This window comes from Acomys russatus, chromosome 17, assembly GCF_903995435.1.
Source record: "Acomys russatus chromosome 17, mAcoRus1.1, whole genome shotgun sequence".
NCBI lineage: Eukaryota > Metazoa > Chordata > Mammalia > Rodentia > Muridae > Acomys > Acomys russatus.
In genome coordinates this window covers 45,012,326-45,029,263 of record NC_067153.1, presented here as the reverse complement: position 1 = coordinate 45,029,263, position 16,938 = coordinate 45,012,326, and the positions used below count along the sequence as shown (strand labels likewise).

At 54.8% G+C, this 16,938-nt stretch overlaps 1 protein-coding gene across 1 annotated transcript; it reads left to right on the top strand.

Moving 5' to 3' along the window:
* The first annotated feature begins 6,675 nt into the window (after positions 1 to 6,675).
* On the top strand, positions 6,676 to 8,099 carry Tnfrsf13c (TNF receptor superfamily member 13C). Its single transcript, XM_051159407.1, has 3 exons — positions 6,676 to 7,060; positions 7,207 to 7,467; positions 7,846 to 8,099. The coding sequence occupies exons 1-3, from the start codon at positions 6,916 to 6,918 to the stop codon at positions 8,022 to 8,024; spliced, it is 585 nt and encodes a 194-aa protein (XP_051015364.1). The 5' UTR covers positions 6,676 to 6,915; the 3' UTR covers positions 8,025 to 8,099.
* Positions 8,100 to 16,938: the final 8,839 nt, after the last annotated feature.

Genomic DNA, 16,938 nt, shown 5'->3' with positions numbered 1-16,938 from the left:
AGGAGAGAGCAACATGGGCACAGCTCTCCCGTTTGTCACTTTTTACCCCTCTCCTAGCACGATGTGCACATCTTTCCCTCAGGCCCCTGTGCCACATTGTCTTTGCCACCTGGTGCCATTTAACAGGAGAAATGGCATCACAAACTCCAGTGAGGGCTTGGGAGCCTTCCAAGTGCTAGGGGAGCTTGGGGCTGTCGCTCCTGCCAGCTCCCTGCCAGGCTTGGCAGGCACCCTGGAACTGGAGGCGCCTCTCTGGGGTTTGAGCTGGCCTGCCCCTGCTGCACAGCAGAGCTGAGTGACACTTAAATGGCAGTCAGGTGCCTTCAGACCTTCCCGAAGACAGCAGGGAGCAGTTGCTCCTGGCAGTAAATCTGAGGACAGAAAGGCACTGGTGTACCCAGCACTGGGGCCTGGTGCTGATGCACAGTCGATGGATGGCTCAAAGACTCAGTTGAACTGACCCCCCCAAGCTACCTGAGTTAGAACCAAGAGTCCCAGGGAGAGTCTGGTTTACGTCTGTCCCTAGGCTATCTCAGATGGGCAGTTCTTACACCCTCCAGGAAGTTTGAGTCTCTGTGGGATGATGCAGGGACCCAAGTGCTGTGGCAGTACTGTGTTAGTGCCTCTTGTCCCTGCCTAAGTGGTGGTGGTGGGGCTATTCCCATAGAGGAGAGGAAGCTGCACTGGGGCAGCAGCATCTTCTGCCTGGCTGAGTGTGGCTCGCTTCTGTAGGCCACCGAGGGGAGAGGGCCCATGTTTTTTTTTTTTAGGGCAGTGTGGGCTACAGTGTAGGACCAGTTCTGAAAAGGGGAGGCTGATGGGATGGTCTGTGGGGCACGAGCATTAGCTGTGCCCTGTAAAGCTAGGCAAGGATACACTGAAACTTGTCCCCTGGCCTCACATACATCGTCCACTCCTGATGTGTTTTGCAAGGGATCCGTTGGTAGAGTGCCTGTCTAGCATGCCTATAGCCCTACTCCAGTCCATAGCACCACATGCATAGTGGCTCAAACCACTACTTTCAGCACTCGGGAGGTTCAAGGGCATCTTCAGCCACATTTGGTGCCAGTCTGGGCTACATGAGACCCTGTCTGAAGCAAACCAGGGCCAGCAAGGCAGGATGGCCTGAGTGTTGGCTGCCAAGCCCAATGACCTGAATTTCATCTCCAGAACTCACTCCTTCCTGTGAGATGTCCTTTGACACGTCCCCATACGTGCATACATACCCCGCTCCCCACCCCCCACCCAGGGCCTGGGCTGCTTGGCCACAGAGGAAGCTGTGAAGTGGGAAAGGACCAGGCCTGCAAGTCTCACCACCAGGCTCTGCGCTTTCTTGCTTTGAGCCTCATTGCTCTGTCTCTTGGGGTTCTTTAAGGCTGAAAATAAAAACCTGGCCCTCCACCTGCTGTGACTGTGTCCCCTATTCTCCACCTTATTTTTGGGTCTGCATCTCTCACAGGACCCAAAGTAAATTTCAAAGATAAAACCACACCCCTTATTCCCCGCTACCTTCCTTGAGTTTTTCCCTCCAGTCCTCTTCACCCTTGGTTCCTTGCTGGAATTTGGCCCTCGGCTGCCTGTTGCTGCTCACTGCTCCAGGACTTAGCAGTGTACTTTGTGCATGGTAAACTAGCCGTGTGTGGGGTCTCCAGGAGGCCCAGAGCCCAGCCACCGCTTGTTCACACTGTGGTTCCCTGAATGCAGCTAGGGCGGCTCCCATTCCTCCACCTCCTCAACAACTGGCCCCTGGGCCCCTGGGCGGGGCTCCACTGGGGCAGCCGAGAGGCTGGAGATCTGGGGTACTGAAGGCCCCGTGCCCCCACACCAAGGCCATGCTTTAAAGAAGGCCAACAGGAACCTAGTCATGACTGCACAGTGGGTGTGCAGGGAGAGGGGACTGGGAGTGAGTGGCCCGTGCTGTGGAGAATGAGGGGCACTGTTCCATGGAAGAGAGAGGACAGGGCCCTCCCTCCCTGACCACTGTTCTGCCTAGAGTTCCTGCTCAGGCCTGCAGACTCTGTCCTGACGCACCCCCCACCCCACCTCAGTGAACAGAAAGCCTGACACTGTCCTTCACTCTGTCCCCACTGATGGGGACTCTCCAACATCCTTGTTTCTCAGAACTAGAAGGAAGGGGTGGGGTGGACAGGAGAACCTCTGCTTCGAGAACTAGACACTGAAAAAATGAGGTGGAGCTGAAAGGGTGGACGTTAAGTTTAAGGACCAGCTTGGGAAGCCCCCAGGGCAACCCATGTTCTGACTCATGTTTCAAAAGAACAAAAAGCCTTTGCATGTGTGTACCTGAGCCTGTGTGTGAGCAGTCTCCAGAGCATGGGGGGACTGCCACCACGTCTAACTCAGAAACTACCAGTGTGGTGCTGACAGGCTTTTCATGAGACTGCAGTAACTCAGCTAAAGCTAGCGTTGATGTTTGAGAACATCCTAGGTCTCAAAGTAGTTTCACATCCAGATCTAGGAGGCTGTGCCTCTCTGCCCCTAGGGACTGCCTCCCCCTCCCCCACCACACTGGGCTTGTCCCATAGACACAGAGTGGCCTTACCTCCCTGACCCTGCCTCTGAAGCGTGGAGCACGTGGGCCATGCTTTGCAGTCAGGTGCGTGCGGACCCCATCAAGGCCTTCTTCGTTCCTGCTGGCTATTCCTTTAAAGGCCTTCTGTCCCTGAAAGCTCCTGTCTTCCTCTGAAGCTGTTTGGGGAAGTTTTCAGGGCAAGAATTCCTCCCCTTACCCCCATCCCCAATTAAATCACCTTTTTGAGATCGGCCAGCTTGTTTCCCAAGTGCTGGGATCAAAGGTGTGGGCCACCGTTGCCACCCAGCTTCAAAGTCCCTAGTTTCATATTCAAGAATATAATATATACAGGCTGGCAAAGGGCGCTTGCTTCAGGAGCCTGGGACCTGAGTGTGCCTCCCAGAACCCCCAAGAGTTGTCCTCTGACATCAAGTGCACAGTGTCACACATATGCCTCCACTCACACATGTCACACACACAAATAATAATAAAATAAAACATTGGTCTTAGGCCAGGCGTGGTAGCTCACGCCTTTAATCTCAGCACTCAGGAGGCAAAGGCAGGCTGATCTCTGTGAGTTCGAGGCCAGCCTGGTCTACAAAGTGAGTCCAGGACAGCCAAGGCTAACACAGAAAGACCCTGTCTTGAAAAACCAAAACAAAAAACAAAAAACAAAACAAAACAAAAAACCATTGGTCTTTTGAAGCAAGGGTTTTGTGTAGCGCAGTCTGGTTTTGGACTCCTGATCATCCTGCTGTTTTAAAATTTAAAAAGTCTCAGATCACGCTAGGGCAGTGGCTCACGCCTTTAATCCCAGCACTCAGAAGGCAGAGGCAGGCGGATCTCTGTGAGTTCGAGGCCAGACTTGTCTACAGAGTGAGTCCAGGACAGCCAAGGCTACACAGAGAAACCCTGTCTCAAAAAAACAAGAAGAAGAAGAAAAGAAAGAAAGAAAGAAAAGAACGCTGCTGCTGGTGGTGGCACACACCTAAAAGTCCCAGCACTCAGGAGGCAGGGGCAGATGAATCTCTGAGTTCAAGGTCAGTCTGCTCTACATAGTGAGTTTTGGGACAGCCAGAGCTACACAGAGAAACCCTGCCCCCAAAAAACAACAACAAAAAATTAATAAACAATACATTGAGGTGTAGCCTAACATTTTCTGTATTGGTGACTCTCTCTCTCCTCTCTCTCTCTCTCTCTCTCTCTCTCTCTCTCTCTCACACACACACACACACACACACACACACACACACACACACACACCATCATCATCATCATCATCATCATCCTCTCCCTCACTTCCCCTCTTGGTCTTAATTCTCACTCTCTGGGTCTCATGTAGCTCAAAATGACCCCTCACACCCACTATATAGCCCAAGGACAGCCTTGCGCTTCTGGGCCCCCCTAGTGCTGTGCTGAGATTCCGGACGTATCCCAGTATTGCCCTACTTATGCAGTGCAGTGCTGGGGATGGACCCCAGAGCTCCGTGCTGCTAGGCAGACGTCCTACCACCCAAGTTATATCATTAGTCCCCAAATTTCTCTTCTTAACCATGAAACCATCCAAGCAGAGGTTCAAGGACTACCACAGCCCCTGCCCCCACCCCCACTTTAGAGGCGTAGGTGAAAATAATCTGACTCAGGTCAGGCACCTGTACACACCACAGACGTGAACCCCACAAGACTTTTGCTGTCCCTGGCTGAGTCTGGCACCTGTCTCAGTGGGGCCCCTAGGAAATGCCCAATAAACTTCGGTGTCAAATAAATAATTTCGCTTTTGTCCTTCCAGACTTCCTACCTCCCTCTCTGGGCTGAGGTGAAGGACTTTGTAATTGTGACTGTGACACACACACCACACCCCCACACCACACACACACACAAACACACACACACCCTTGCCTGATACCCTGAGACAACCGACCTCAGCTGCTGGAACTGGAGCAGCTAGTGGTCTTCATCCTGTAATGAAGTAACACCTGCTTGCAGGCTGGCTTCCTTGGCGTGGTCTGTGTGAATTACCCTGGCCCTGACTCTCCTGGCTTACCCTCCCCCAGGGTAGATTCCCCACCCTGGGTTGCCACCCGCCCCAGTGTGTGACACAAAAGCTAAGATGCCTGGGGCATAGGCAGGGCTCCATGACCCTCACAGTGATGGACAACAGCAGCCCCAATGGTGCTAGAGGTGGATGTGGGCAGATCTGGTCCTACCTTCATGCCTCTGTCCTATAAGAAGGGCCGTCCCTCCCCTGGCTCCCCTCCAAGCTCCTTCCCCCTCCCCCCACCTCCCCATACACCCACACTCACACCCACACCCACCTCCCTAGACCCACTTCTCTTTTGCAGCTACCCCGCCGCCTACTCCTTCCTGCGGTGGAGTCGCTGGCCCATAGGCCATAGGGGATGGAGAGGCAACGGGCCAGAACCCCTAGAGGCTGACTGACTGGGGTACTGTGTGGGTCCTCAGGGTCTCCTGTTACCAGCTTTGATTCTCTCCGTCCCAAGAGGTCAGCTCCGTGTCATCCCATGCATGTCCTGACCTAGAGCGCCAGCCCGCCAGGCCTCTCCATCCAGTCTCCCAGCAGAAGCAGCCAAAGGGCCCTTCCGAATAAAGCTCAAGGTGGAGAGACGCCCACTTGAAACACCTGAGGTGGTCTCCTCTTGCGGCCAGGCCTCGTGCTCCAGCTGTACCTCATCAGTCAGTAGCAAAGGCGGTGCTCTCTCTTTTCTCCCAGAACCCCACGGCAGTGGCCATGCCTGGGCCCAGTATGTGAAGCGCTTCCCATGGCATCACCTGGAGGCCACATTTCCCTGCCCCTTGCAGCTGCTAATGATATCCCTCAGCCCCTAACCCTGAGGGCCCACCTTGAGGCACGCCAGGGGATTCTAGGCCCCAGTTCCTAGCTGGGGTCTCCCCCTGGCACTTCCCAGTCCATGACTCCTGCGGACCAGGCTGTATATGTCCCAAGACTGTGTATATCCATGTGACTGAGACTGGGTCTGAGAGATGCTGAATAAGAGACAAGTGGGGAGACAAACACTGGGGATCAGAGCCTGACCCAGCAGGGGTCCAACAAGGGCAGGTGTGAGCAAGTTCACACCCTAGCACCCTGCTGCCAGAGTCCAGGCTTCCTGCTCTTCCAGCCTGTCCCCTCAGGTCCCTGTACCCTTGGCCTTCCCATTTGTGCCACCAGGCTTTTGCTCACAGTCCAGCGGTCCCCAGACTCCATCTCTCTACCAACATCCTGTCATTTTCTCAATTAAATCTTCCTGTCACCGTTGGTGGTGACCTCAGGCCAGGTCCTATGCCCACTCACTCCTGTGGAGTTCAGGGTGCCCAGCTACTTGTTCCCGCTGTCCTCAAAGGGGACAAGGAGGCAGGGCTGGGTAAGGACACAGAGGACCAGAAAGCGGTGAGATCTCTGTGTCCCCGAGTCTCCATCACTGTGGGCATTCTAATCAGCCACTCAAGAACTCAAGAAGTGGGGCTGGAGAGATCGCTCAGTGGTTAAGAGCACTGACTGCTCTTCCAGAGGTTATGAGTTCAATTCCCAGCAACCACATGGTGGCTCACAACCATCTATAATGTGATCTGATGCCCTTTTCAGCACTGTATGCATAATAATAAATAAATATATTTTTAAAAATTCAAGAAGGTGGTTTAGCCCACCGTGGTGGGCCTACCTTTTAATCCCAGCACTTGGGAGGCAGAGGCAGGTGGATTGTTGTAAGTTCAAGGCCAGCCTGGTCTACAAAGCAAGTCCAGGACAGCCAAGGCTACACAGAGAGACCCTGTCTCAAAAACAAACAAACAAAAAAACAAAAACAAACAAAACAAAAAAAAGGTGGTTTAAACTGGGCAGTGGTGGCGCAAGTCTATAATCCCAGCACTCAAGGAGGCAGAGGCAGGTGGATCGCTGTGAGTTCAAGGCCAGCCTGGTCTACAAAGCGAGTCCAGAACAGCCAAGGCTACACAAAGTAATCCTTCTTGAAAAAACGCTTCTTGCCTCTGGGAAGGGCAGAGGGACTGGGGGCAGCGGCTAGTGAGAGCAACTAGCCTTAATAAGGCACACCAGAGGCCGCAGGGACGCCGAGGGAGGTAGGTGACACAGGGTCCATCTCCTCTGCTGTCTAAGAGCAGGCTCTAGTTTGACCCCCAGCGCAGGCAATGCTCAGCTGTCTGTCGTCTGCGGTGATAGTTGAGTGGTTTAATGCAGGAACCACAGGTGAAAGAGGTCTGGGGTTCCAGGCAAGGTTGCAGCTCCACCCCAGTGGTCCCACCCCAGCAGGCAAGGGCGGGGCCGGAGGATGCTGTGTCCGGGTTTCATTCTAGACTAGAGGGACCCAGAGCCCAGACTCAGACCTGTCCCAGCTGCGTGTGGCGGCAACATGGGCTCCAGACGGCTCAGGGCCAGAAGCCGGAGGAGCCGAGACAGCCCGGTGCCTACGCCTTGCGTTCAGACCCTGTGCTTCGATCCTCTGGTGCGACACTGCGTGGCCTGTAATCTCCTCCGCACGCCGGACCCTCAACAAGGTAAGCAAGACCGTGAGGATAGGCGCGGGACCCACTCGGAGGCCCCCAGCCCACCAACGCCGCGCGCGCCTCTGCTGACCCTGGGGCCAGCGGGTCCCCATGGCCCTCACCGTCTGTCTCTCTCTCTTTGTCCCTCTTCCGCCCAGCCTTTGTCCCCTGGGCTCCCCGCCCTCCGTCTGCATCCCCTCCGTCGGCAGCGAGCAGCCTGGCTCCCGGGACCGCTCTGCAGCCGCAGGAGTCGGTGGGCACGGGGCCGGACGTGGCGCTGCCGCTGCCCGGGCTGCTCTTCGGTGTTCCCGCGCTCCTGGGACTGGTGCTGGCGTTGGCCCTGGTGGCCCTGGTGAGCTGGAGGTGGCGGCAGCAGCACCGGATGGCCTCCCCTGCCACTCCAGACGGAGTCCAGGAAGGTGAGTGGAGTGGGTGGAGGGCACAGACCTTGGTGATTAGGGGAGGTCCTAACGGGGGGGGGGGGAAGGCACAGGACTAGGGGGTCCTGAAGAGTCAGCTCTGGGGCTGCCAAATGGCTCAGGGAGGACAGCACTGCCCAAGCGGAAACCCAAGCAAGGAGACCCAGAGTTTGGGGCAGATACCTCTCATCATGTCAGCGTCCCTCCACCTCCTCTTCAAGTCTCTGGACTCAGCACTTCCTGTCCTGAAGACTTGTCATGTGCTGTCCCACTTCCTCCACCCAGGGCTGTCCCAGAGGACCCTTCTAGAACAGGAGTGGGGGGGGGGGAGGCTGTGATTCAATCCTGACCTGTCTTGCCTTTCCCTCATCTCCCCAGAGACCCTAGACAATGTCTACGTGTCCTCCCCAGAGACCCTTCAGGCCTCAGCTCCTAGCTGGCCTCCCCTTAAAGAAGAGGCAGATAGCACCCTGCCAGGCCACAGCATCCCAGTGCCGGCCACGGAACTGGGCTCCACTGAGCTGGTGACCACGAAGACGGCGGGCCCTGAGCAATAGCGGCAGTGGCGGGAACCCAGGGAGCCCCACCGGGCTTGTGGACTCTCACTCAAAGGTTTGGAAAAGGAATTCAGCCCCTTTAGTGACGGAGCCTTTGCGAGCCCAGGATAAGCGCGGACACTACAGGCTACAGACTTCCGCCAGAGTGCGATTTTTTCCGTGTTAGCTTTTGGCTTAAGAACATTCCAGTTTGGAGGTTGTTTTTAAGCTCCCTATGCTTTCAAAAGGTTGGAAAGACTTGAGTGTTAAATATTAATCTCTGACTGGAAACCTAATCTCTTCCTAACATTTTTGGATGGGGGACTGGAGAGATACCTCCTCAGTGAAGTTCATGGTCTGTTGGGCAAAGGACGCCAGGTATTCAGACCCCAGTACCCACGTCTGGCAGCTCACAATCACCTGTAACTCCAGCCCCAGGGAGAGCCGATACCTCTTGCTTCTGAAGGCACCAGCACTCATTTGCTCAAGCATTTGTGCGCGCGCGCGCGCGCACACACACACACACACACACACACTTTAAAATGTTAAAAAATAGGGGCTGGAGAGATTGCGCAGTGGTTAAGAGCGCTTACTGTGTTACTAGAGGACCAGAGTCTGATTCCCAGCATGCACTTCAGGTGACTCATTGTTTCAGGGGATCCAATGCCTCTGGACTCTATGGGCACCTGCATTCACCTGCGCATTCCTACACACACACACACACACACACACACACACACACACACACACACACACACACACACACACACACACACACACACACACACCTCTAATCCCAGCACCGTGAGGGCAGAGGCAGGCAGACCCCTGTGAGCTGGAGAGCACCCTGGTCTGGATAGCAAGTTCAAGACTAGCGAGAGCTACATAGTGAGACCAAGTTTCAAGATAATAGTAATAAAATCTTTTTTAAGTTTTGATTTTTTTCTTTCTTCTTTTTTTTTAAAAATTAATCTCATGGTGTTTAGAAGTGGTGTGCTTGGGTGGATTGCTAAGAGAAGGAGAGACAAAGGACAGTGAACATGCCCTGTCTCTTGTCATGTGATGTACAGTGCCAGCTCTGGACTCCACCAGCAAGAGGGCTGTCATCAGATTTGGGCCCTTGAACCTTCAGAGCTGTAAGCTAAACCAGCCTCACTTCTTTGTAAAGTTATTTCGCCTTAGCTGTTTACAGTAATATGAGATAGACCAACACAGGTACCAGGAGGAAAGGTTTTTTTCTTTCAGCAAGGAGAGGAACCATTGAGCAAAAATGAATCTGAATAAAGAAAGGTTGGTGGGAGACACTTAAACCTGTGCCTGGCTGCCGTGGCTTTAATTCTTGCTGTCAACGCTGTCCTGCTTTGACGCTGATTCAAGTGCCCCCAATGACAGATGGTTTGGCTGTGGTATTTAGTACAGGATTCTCTGTGATTTTATTTTTCATAGTACTGGGGACCAGACCTATGCTAAACAAGCACTCTGGAGTGAGCTCTACCCCAAATGTAAGATCACTTTTCAGAAACCACCAGAGAGTGTGGGAGAAGACTGGGCAGGCTAGTACAGATTCTTAGGCGTCGGAAACCCAGGAATAACCTTGGATTTCTTGGGCTGAGTCGGTGAGGAACATAAGATGTCATCGTCGCCACAATAGCAGTTTCTAGAGAGCTGTGATTCAAAGGCAGCGGTCTGTAGTCTCAGGCTGGACGCAAACTCAAGCTGAAGGGACACCCTGGAAGTCATCTTCCCCCTGAGACCGCCAGGAGCCCAGCTGTCCCCTTCCCCAAGGCAAGCCCACTCAGGTGTGCATAGGACAGTGACCTATAGGACACTCCCTCAGAGAGAGGCCAGGGCAGGCCTGTGGCCCTGAAGCAGGCCGAGCTGAGGTCCTTCGTGCTCCCTCTGTGGACTGGTCTCCCCTTGAACTGGGCTTTCTTGGCCAAGCTTGTGCCAGCCCCAGGCTCAACACCACTCCTGAGGAAGCTGTCCCCTGATAGTGGTGCTCTTTGCTCTGAAGCCACTGATCTTCTCCACCTAGTTCTGGGCCACACCATGCACTCACTGGGCAGCCATCACACCTCCTGCCTGCCCTCCTCCTCAGGGTGAAGCTGAGGCCCAGCTTGTTGGACCTTGTCACCACTTAGCCTCCGCTGGAACCAGCTCTGACCTGAGAGTCAGACATAGAATCCCCGTGCAGGGTGTTGGCTCAGTTCTGGCCCAGTCTCTCTGAGCCCACCACAGCTGCCTGGCGGCACGCAGCCCTCCTGCCTACTCCCTTTCTGGTTTAGATAACAGTATCTAGTGACATCTAGGGCCTCCAAGATGCTCCCTTTCTCCAGGGGTCGGGGTGAAGTCAGCTGGCAGCAGTAGGTGACAGGCATCAGACAGGCTATTGCTGTCCACTCTAGCCTGGGGCTGGAGGAGCCTGAGCTGCATCAGCCCTATTCAGGGTCTAGGCTCTGAAGGTGAAAAAGGCTATTAAAGCCTCCGTAGGGCATGGCATACAAAAGTTTGGCACCTCTCCATCCCAGCTAAGCCTCTGGCTGGTACATAGTTTCTCTCAATCTCAGTTTCTTTCTTTCTTTCTTTTTTTGAGAAACGGGGGAAGGGCACAAAGTTCTCTTCCTGTTCTCTGACCCCTGAAGGAGAAAGGCCGGGAGGAAGCTGAGAGAAGCAGCACACATGGCCTCATTTCTCAGGTGAGGAAACTGAGTCCTAAACAGAGATCCTGTCATCAGCGTCATCGTAAGCAACAAGAAGGAAGCGCTTTGGGAAAGCCGTAAAAGCGAGTGGAAGGGGGCAAGGAGCAGGGCCCCTCCCCCCAGAGCTGCCAGGCAATGAAGTCAGTCAGGTCCCTTTCCTTTGCCCCGTAGGTGTCACTCTCTTAAGGAGTCTCTGTGTCGGTTGTTCCGCCCTTCATCATCTTAGCGACACCTGGAAGGGGGAAAGGACTCGCGTTTGGTTAACAAAATTATTAAACATAAATCAAGATGCTCGTTTTGCATATGAGCTGGAAGGTGCCTTGGGATGGTCCAGAGTGGAGGCTGAGGACAGCTGAGTGTGATGACCCAGAGCACCAGCCTCCCTCTCCGTGTGCAGTGTATGCTGCCCATCACCGTGATCCTTGGGCCAAGATGGCGCGTGGAGTAAGGGTGCTCGCTGCCAAGCCTGGCCACCTGAGTTTGATCCTTGAACCACGTGATGGAAGGGGAGGACTGACTCCCACAAATTGCCCCTTGACCTCCACAAGTGTGCACTGCCCCCGCCCCCACCCCCCCCCCAACTTTTCCCTTTAAGTCCCATCTTTATAGTCACATACAGTAGGTTTCTGTCTTTAAAACCCTCCCATTTGGGCTTTTCGACGGTTGTCAAGTTTTCTGTCTGTGCATCTGGTCCCTGCCAACTCTGCTGGTGGCACAGGCAGGGAGCAAACGCCTCCTTTCTGCAAAAATCTCTCTATTTCCAGAAGGACCACGGTGATGGTGGCCTTGACCTTCCTAATGACCTCTGTGGGTGGCACCATGTTCCTGGCTGTGGGATGAATCACAGCTACAATTGCGAGTACGCGTGGTTCTGAGATACAAATCACTTAACTGAGGTTCCTGGTATGCCTACGCAACATGGCAGTCTCCTACCCAAGCTAGGTCCTTGGGAGTGGCTGGCTCAGGCACTGAGGCCGGACCCCACGGCTTGTTTTCCATCACTACTCTTGTCTTTGGAGCTAACTCTTGGCCCAAGGTGGATTCTGGATGGCCCACTGGATGAAACGCGAACAGGGGGAGCAGGCGGACACCCCTTAGCCTGCTTCTGTCTGGGTTTCCCTTTGGAGGGTCTGGTTTCCCCCCGGGGGTCCCCAGGGACTAACAGGTGGGGGCAGAGGGCAGAAGTCTCAGTTCCTCTTGGTGCTTCCTGCAGGCTGTTTTCACTTCCTGCCTGGCAGCTCCGGGCCTGGGGGCTCAAGGTGAAGGTGGGGCTTGAGAAAAAGGCATGCTGACCGACACTCCCCTCACCCCCACCCCCGCCCCTCTTGTCAGCAAGGATGGATCCAGACAGCGCCATCCTTAGGAGTTTGGTAGCATGTCTCAAGGCCAGCCTCTGTATCTTCCTGCTGGGGCTCCGGCTCAGTTGGTACAGTGCTTGCCTAGCACCCATGAAGCTCCTCCCACCCCCAGTACTGCACTGCACGGTGGGTGGCTCACACCTGTAATCCCAGCATTTGGGAGATGGATGCAGGAAGGTCAGGAGTTCAAGGTCATCCTCATATCCAGTTTATGAGACTTTGTCTTTAAAAACAAAACAAAACAAAACAAAACAATAGCCGCGCCTTTAATCCCAGCGCACTGGGAGGCAGAGGCAGGCGGATCTTTGTGAATTCGAGGCCAGCTTGGTCTACAAAGAGATTCCAGGCCAGCCAGGGCTATTACACAGAGAAACCCTGCCTCGAAAAAAAAATGACTAATTAAATAAAACAACAACAACAACAACAAAAAAGGCTCCTGAAGACCGCTGAGCTGTCACCGCGTCCTCCCAAGACCCCGCAGAGTGGTGCAGCCAGGGAAAGTGGTAGGGCTGGGACGGATCCTTAAGCGATAGAGAATCTGGGATCCAACGCCACATGCAAGTCCATCAGGCGCGGGGGCGCCACGATGGGGGGCGCGGGGGGGAGTCTATCTGCGCAGGTCCGGAGGTCAGCACCGACCACCAGCTGCTGGGTTGGAATGGAGGGACCCCGACGGACCTGGGCGGGGTCAGAGAGGCGGGGCTGAGGGGCTGGCCAGGTTGCAGGAAAGGGGTGTGGCCCGAGGCAAGGCCCGGGGCGGAGATTGATAAAAGCCTGGTCGTAGGAGAAAACTGTGTTTGTTGTTGAGATTCGGTCTCATGTAGTCCAGGCAGGACTCGAACTTGCTGTGTAGCCGAGAATGGCCTGAGCTCCTGATTTGCTCTTCCCCTTATAAGTGATGGGGTTCGCAGTCACGCCAGGCTGCTGCCGCTTCTTCTTCTTCTTCTTCTTCTTCTTCTTCTTCTTCTTCTTCCTTCTTCTTCTTCTTCTTCTTCTTCTTCTTCTTCTTCTTCTTCTTCTTCTTCTTCTTCTTCTTCTTCTTCTTCTTCTTCTTCTCTCCCCTTTTCATGGTGCTGAGGATGGTGAAGCTCGGCAAGGGCAAGCTCTCTGCTGCTGAGCTACAAATGCCAGCTCCCCTTTTTAGCTCTCTTCACGAGGGGTCCGCGTCTTCACGCGCCTTCAGATGAATGCGGCTGGAGCAAGAGGGGCCTGGATGTGGGCTGTCACACATTTTAGGACGTTGTACAAATGAGGGGGAATCAGGACACATCCACACCCTCACATTCTGAGCTGACTCGGAGTTGCCCCCAGACATGGGCAGCCTGGGCTAGGAGGACTTTCCTGACCCGGTGGCCTTGCTGTCAAACCTCCATGGAGCGGTGTGCTCGTTCTCACCAGCTCTGGCCTCTGGAGGGTCCTGAACTGGGACTAACCCAGTGGGTGCAAACAGAGGGGTTACCTGAGCAGGGGAGGGCAAAAGGCCGGGATAAGGTGCATGAAACAGGGGGAACAGGGGAATGCTAGCTGAATTTCTGAGCCCAGCCCCCCCCAATCCTGCTGCTCCCTTGAGACCTCAGAAGCCCGGTCGCCCCCTCCCTCCCACAGGCAGCTGGAGCCTGAGTCACGAGCTGCCTCTCAGGAGACAAAGGCAGCCCAGGGCCCTCCCTCCAGACCCCCTCCTGGTGCCAGCATCTGCACTAGCAGGGAGCCCAACTTCCCTGGAACCCCTGGAGCAATTGGAAGCCGCTGAACTTAGGTGTCACCTTCTGAACTGAGAGGCACCCGCCGCCACTGTCTTCTGCAGGGACACTCCCAGCAGGTAGCTGCTATACTGGGTGTTTCCAGTCCCCCCCCCCCCCCCCCCCCCCCCCCCCCCCGCCTTTCAGCTTCTACTTGTAGCTCTGTGAAAGAACTGCCAGCTGCCCGTCTTGCTGATGAGAAAACCAAGGTCTATGGAGCTGGATGGGCCCTGGTAGGGTGGGACTGGAACTTCGTGTTGGGCCACAGTGGGTAGGGACAGCATCGCGAGGGCAGGTCAAGAGGAAGAAATGCCTTCCTGGGACAGTGGGGGTGGCTATCACTGTCTACAGAGCTGGCCAAAGGCAGGCTTGGGACTCACAGGATGGCTCCAGGCCAGACCCCGGGGTCTTTCTGGTTGTGTGCCGCCCTTCATAGCAAGTTATTTCGCCCATCTTGTACATAGGTCTCTGTCTAGTCCACAATTGTACAGAGTGGCAGACTGGTCACCTCTATGGCGAGGACGCTGAGGCCCAACACCAGCTGTTGCTAATGTCCACAGAGTTACAGGAGGCCCCAGGCTCCCGCAAGCCAGAGTTAGGCAGTGAAATGCCCATGCAAACCCACAGTGAGGAGAAGGCCCTGAGAGTCACCTTTGCCCCCGACATGCACTCTCTCACTCACACCCAAGAGCACTCTCCGACACTGCCTGCACACTTACACTCTAATGCACTCAGCTGCCAACACTGGGAGCTGGGGGCGGGGCGGGTGCCCTTCAGGCAGACACCCGGCTCCTCTTGCCCGCCCCGTGGGGCTCACTGCAGATGCCAGGGGTTATTTTAAGCCTGGATCAATGGACGATTTTTTGGTGACACAGGCTTGGAGGGGAAGAGACAGGGGGCGGGTGCCCTAGAGCCTTGCTGTGATCAGAGCCCCTGGGGTCGGGGCAAAGGGGTCTCTTCTTCACTGGGCTGCAATATTGCTAGAACCTTCCCCCCCACCCCCCCCACCCCCCAAGCTGGGCTCATGGCCACGTACCTGAAGTGGGAGTGTCAGCTGCATGGATGGTCAGACCCCAGAAGAAAGGACAAGCTGTGTCTTGTAGCTACTGTCCCCTGCTGCCCCTCACCCCAAGACCATGTGTCCATACACACAGGCATCGAATGTTTGGCACAGAACCTGTAGTTGCTGGCACACCACAGAATCCACAGAAGCAAGCTACGATGGGGAGAGAGCTGGGGATGAGGTGAGGGTTGGAATCAGTCCCTGCATGGGGGGGGGGGGGCAGAGCTAGACTCAGTTCCTTCACTGGACCAATGGACTCCCTCTACCCTACAGGTACTTGCAGGTCCTGAGAGGAGTCAGCATGAGGTGGGTGCTGAGCAAATGCCAAGTCAGGGCAAAAGAGAAGGCCCCAGGAGAGGAGACGCAACCACAGGAGACTCCCTGAACACAGGGAGACGGAACAGTCCCAAGGCACTGCTCAGAAATGGGGGTGGAGGGCACCCTCAGAACCCCTGCAACCCCAAGGTAGCTTGGCAGAGCCACAGGAGCTTGACACATGTAGCACAGTTGGCCGTGTGTTATCCCATCCTAAAGAAAGGCAGGGAAGGATGCGTCAGAAAGCACAGCCATGGAGTTCTGATCAGAGCAATAAAGCCCCCCCTCCCCCAGCTAAAAACCAGCCATGACACACGCTGTGAAGTGCGATGCCCCCTGTGGTGGGCTGTCCCTGGTGATGAGATGAAAGCGCTTCCTGTCTCTGTCCAGCTTGTCCCCTCACCCCCGCCCCCATGACAATGTAGAAAGTCTTTTTACGGGAACAGGGGGTCTTCAGGTCTGGATGGGAATCGCGTGGGTCTGCGCGCATGTGTACAGGTAGGGGGCAGGTCCGTGTTAGCCAGGGTGAATGAATACAGCGTGGGAGGGGGTTAGCTGCCCTCCTCCCAGCCTTAACCCACCAATGCCCGACGCCGTTAGCCTGCCAGCCCCTCACCTCACACGGCAGAAGCACTTGATCCTCCTTAAGATGTAAATCCTCCTCCTTCCTCCCTTCATAAGCTGATTCCAGGCTCCGAAGGGGGCGGGGCTGGAGAGGGAGAAGAAAGGACCCTCGGGTGGCTAAATTCTTGATCCTAAGGGAGCTAGAAGCAAGTATCACTTCACTCTTTCGTTTTAGCAAATATTGACTGGGCACCGGAGTTGTGCTGGGGACAGAAGGACACTAGGGTGAATTGGAAACCTAGCCCTTGCTGTCCCGGAGCCCCCATCTGGAGAGCGAGAGGTGATCTCCACCTCCAGGAAGGGATGGATTATGAGTCTGCCCTTCAGGAAAGGTCTTGACTTATTTAACTGTTTTTTTTGGGGGGGGTGGGGGGGGGGAGCATTGATTGTTGGTTTGTTTTGTTTTTTGAGTTAAGGTCTCATGTGGTTCAGGCTGGTCTTGAACTCTCAATCCTCAAGTCTACAGGTATGCATTACCAAACTAAATTGCTAGCTTCCCCCCGCCCCCTTTTTTTCCCTTGAAACAGAGTTTTCCAATAAAGACCCCGCTGGCCTGGAACTCACTATGTAGACCTGCATGTCATATACGTACGTTATAATTCATAACAGCAGCAAACTTACACTTATGAAGTAGCAACGAAACGATTTTACGCTTGGGGTCACCCCAACTTGGGGGATTGTATTAAAGGCTCGCAGCGTTAGGAAGGTTGAGAGCCACCGATTTACACTAATTTAGCCTCACGAACTCCTGCGTCATCCTTGGGGGTGTGAAGCGACACTGTTTTGCTGTTTGCTTTTTGAGACAGGGTCTTATCTTAATTATGTTGCCCAGGCTGGTCAAAGTTATGGGCCCAAGTGGGCTTCCTACTGCTACGTCACTGCAGGTACCAGGGAAACCTTTTGACTGTAACAGTAGCAACTGAGGCGGGAGAAGCAACTTCTGGCAGCAGGGCCATATACTCCTTATAAACTCAACCAGGCTGCTTTGATCTCTATGCCTCGGTCCCCTTACTTAAAACGCAGGGAATCCCTCAGACGAGGCCGCCAAGATCCCCAGAGCTTTAAGCTGAGCGCCCTCGAGGGCCCAATTCCGAGAATAATTTAAAGGAGGCCTTGGAGAGGGTCCCTGGTGGGGTG

What these genes read in the sequence shown, in the direction of transcription:
- Tnfrsf13c (XM_051159407.1), top strand. Translation starts at nt 6,916, where the DNA reads ATGGGCTCCAGACGGCTCAGGGCCAGAAGCCGGAGGAGCCGAGACAGC. An exon ending in CACGCCGGACCCTCAACAAG is followed by an intron (nt 7,061 to 7,206) that starts GTAAGCAAGACC and finishes TCTTCCGCCCAG; the next exon opens with CCTTTGTCCCCTGGGCTCCC. An exon ending in TCCAGACGGAGTCCAGGAAG is followed by an intron (nt 7,468 to 7,845) that starts GTGAGTGGAGTG and finishes TCATCTCCCCAG; the next exon opens with AGACCCTAGACAATGTCTAC.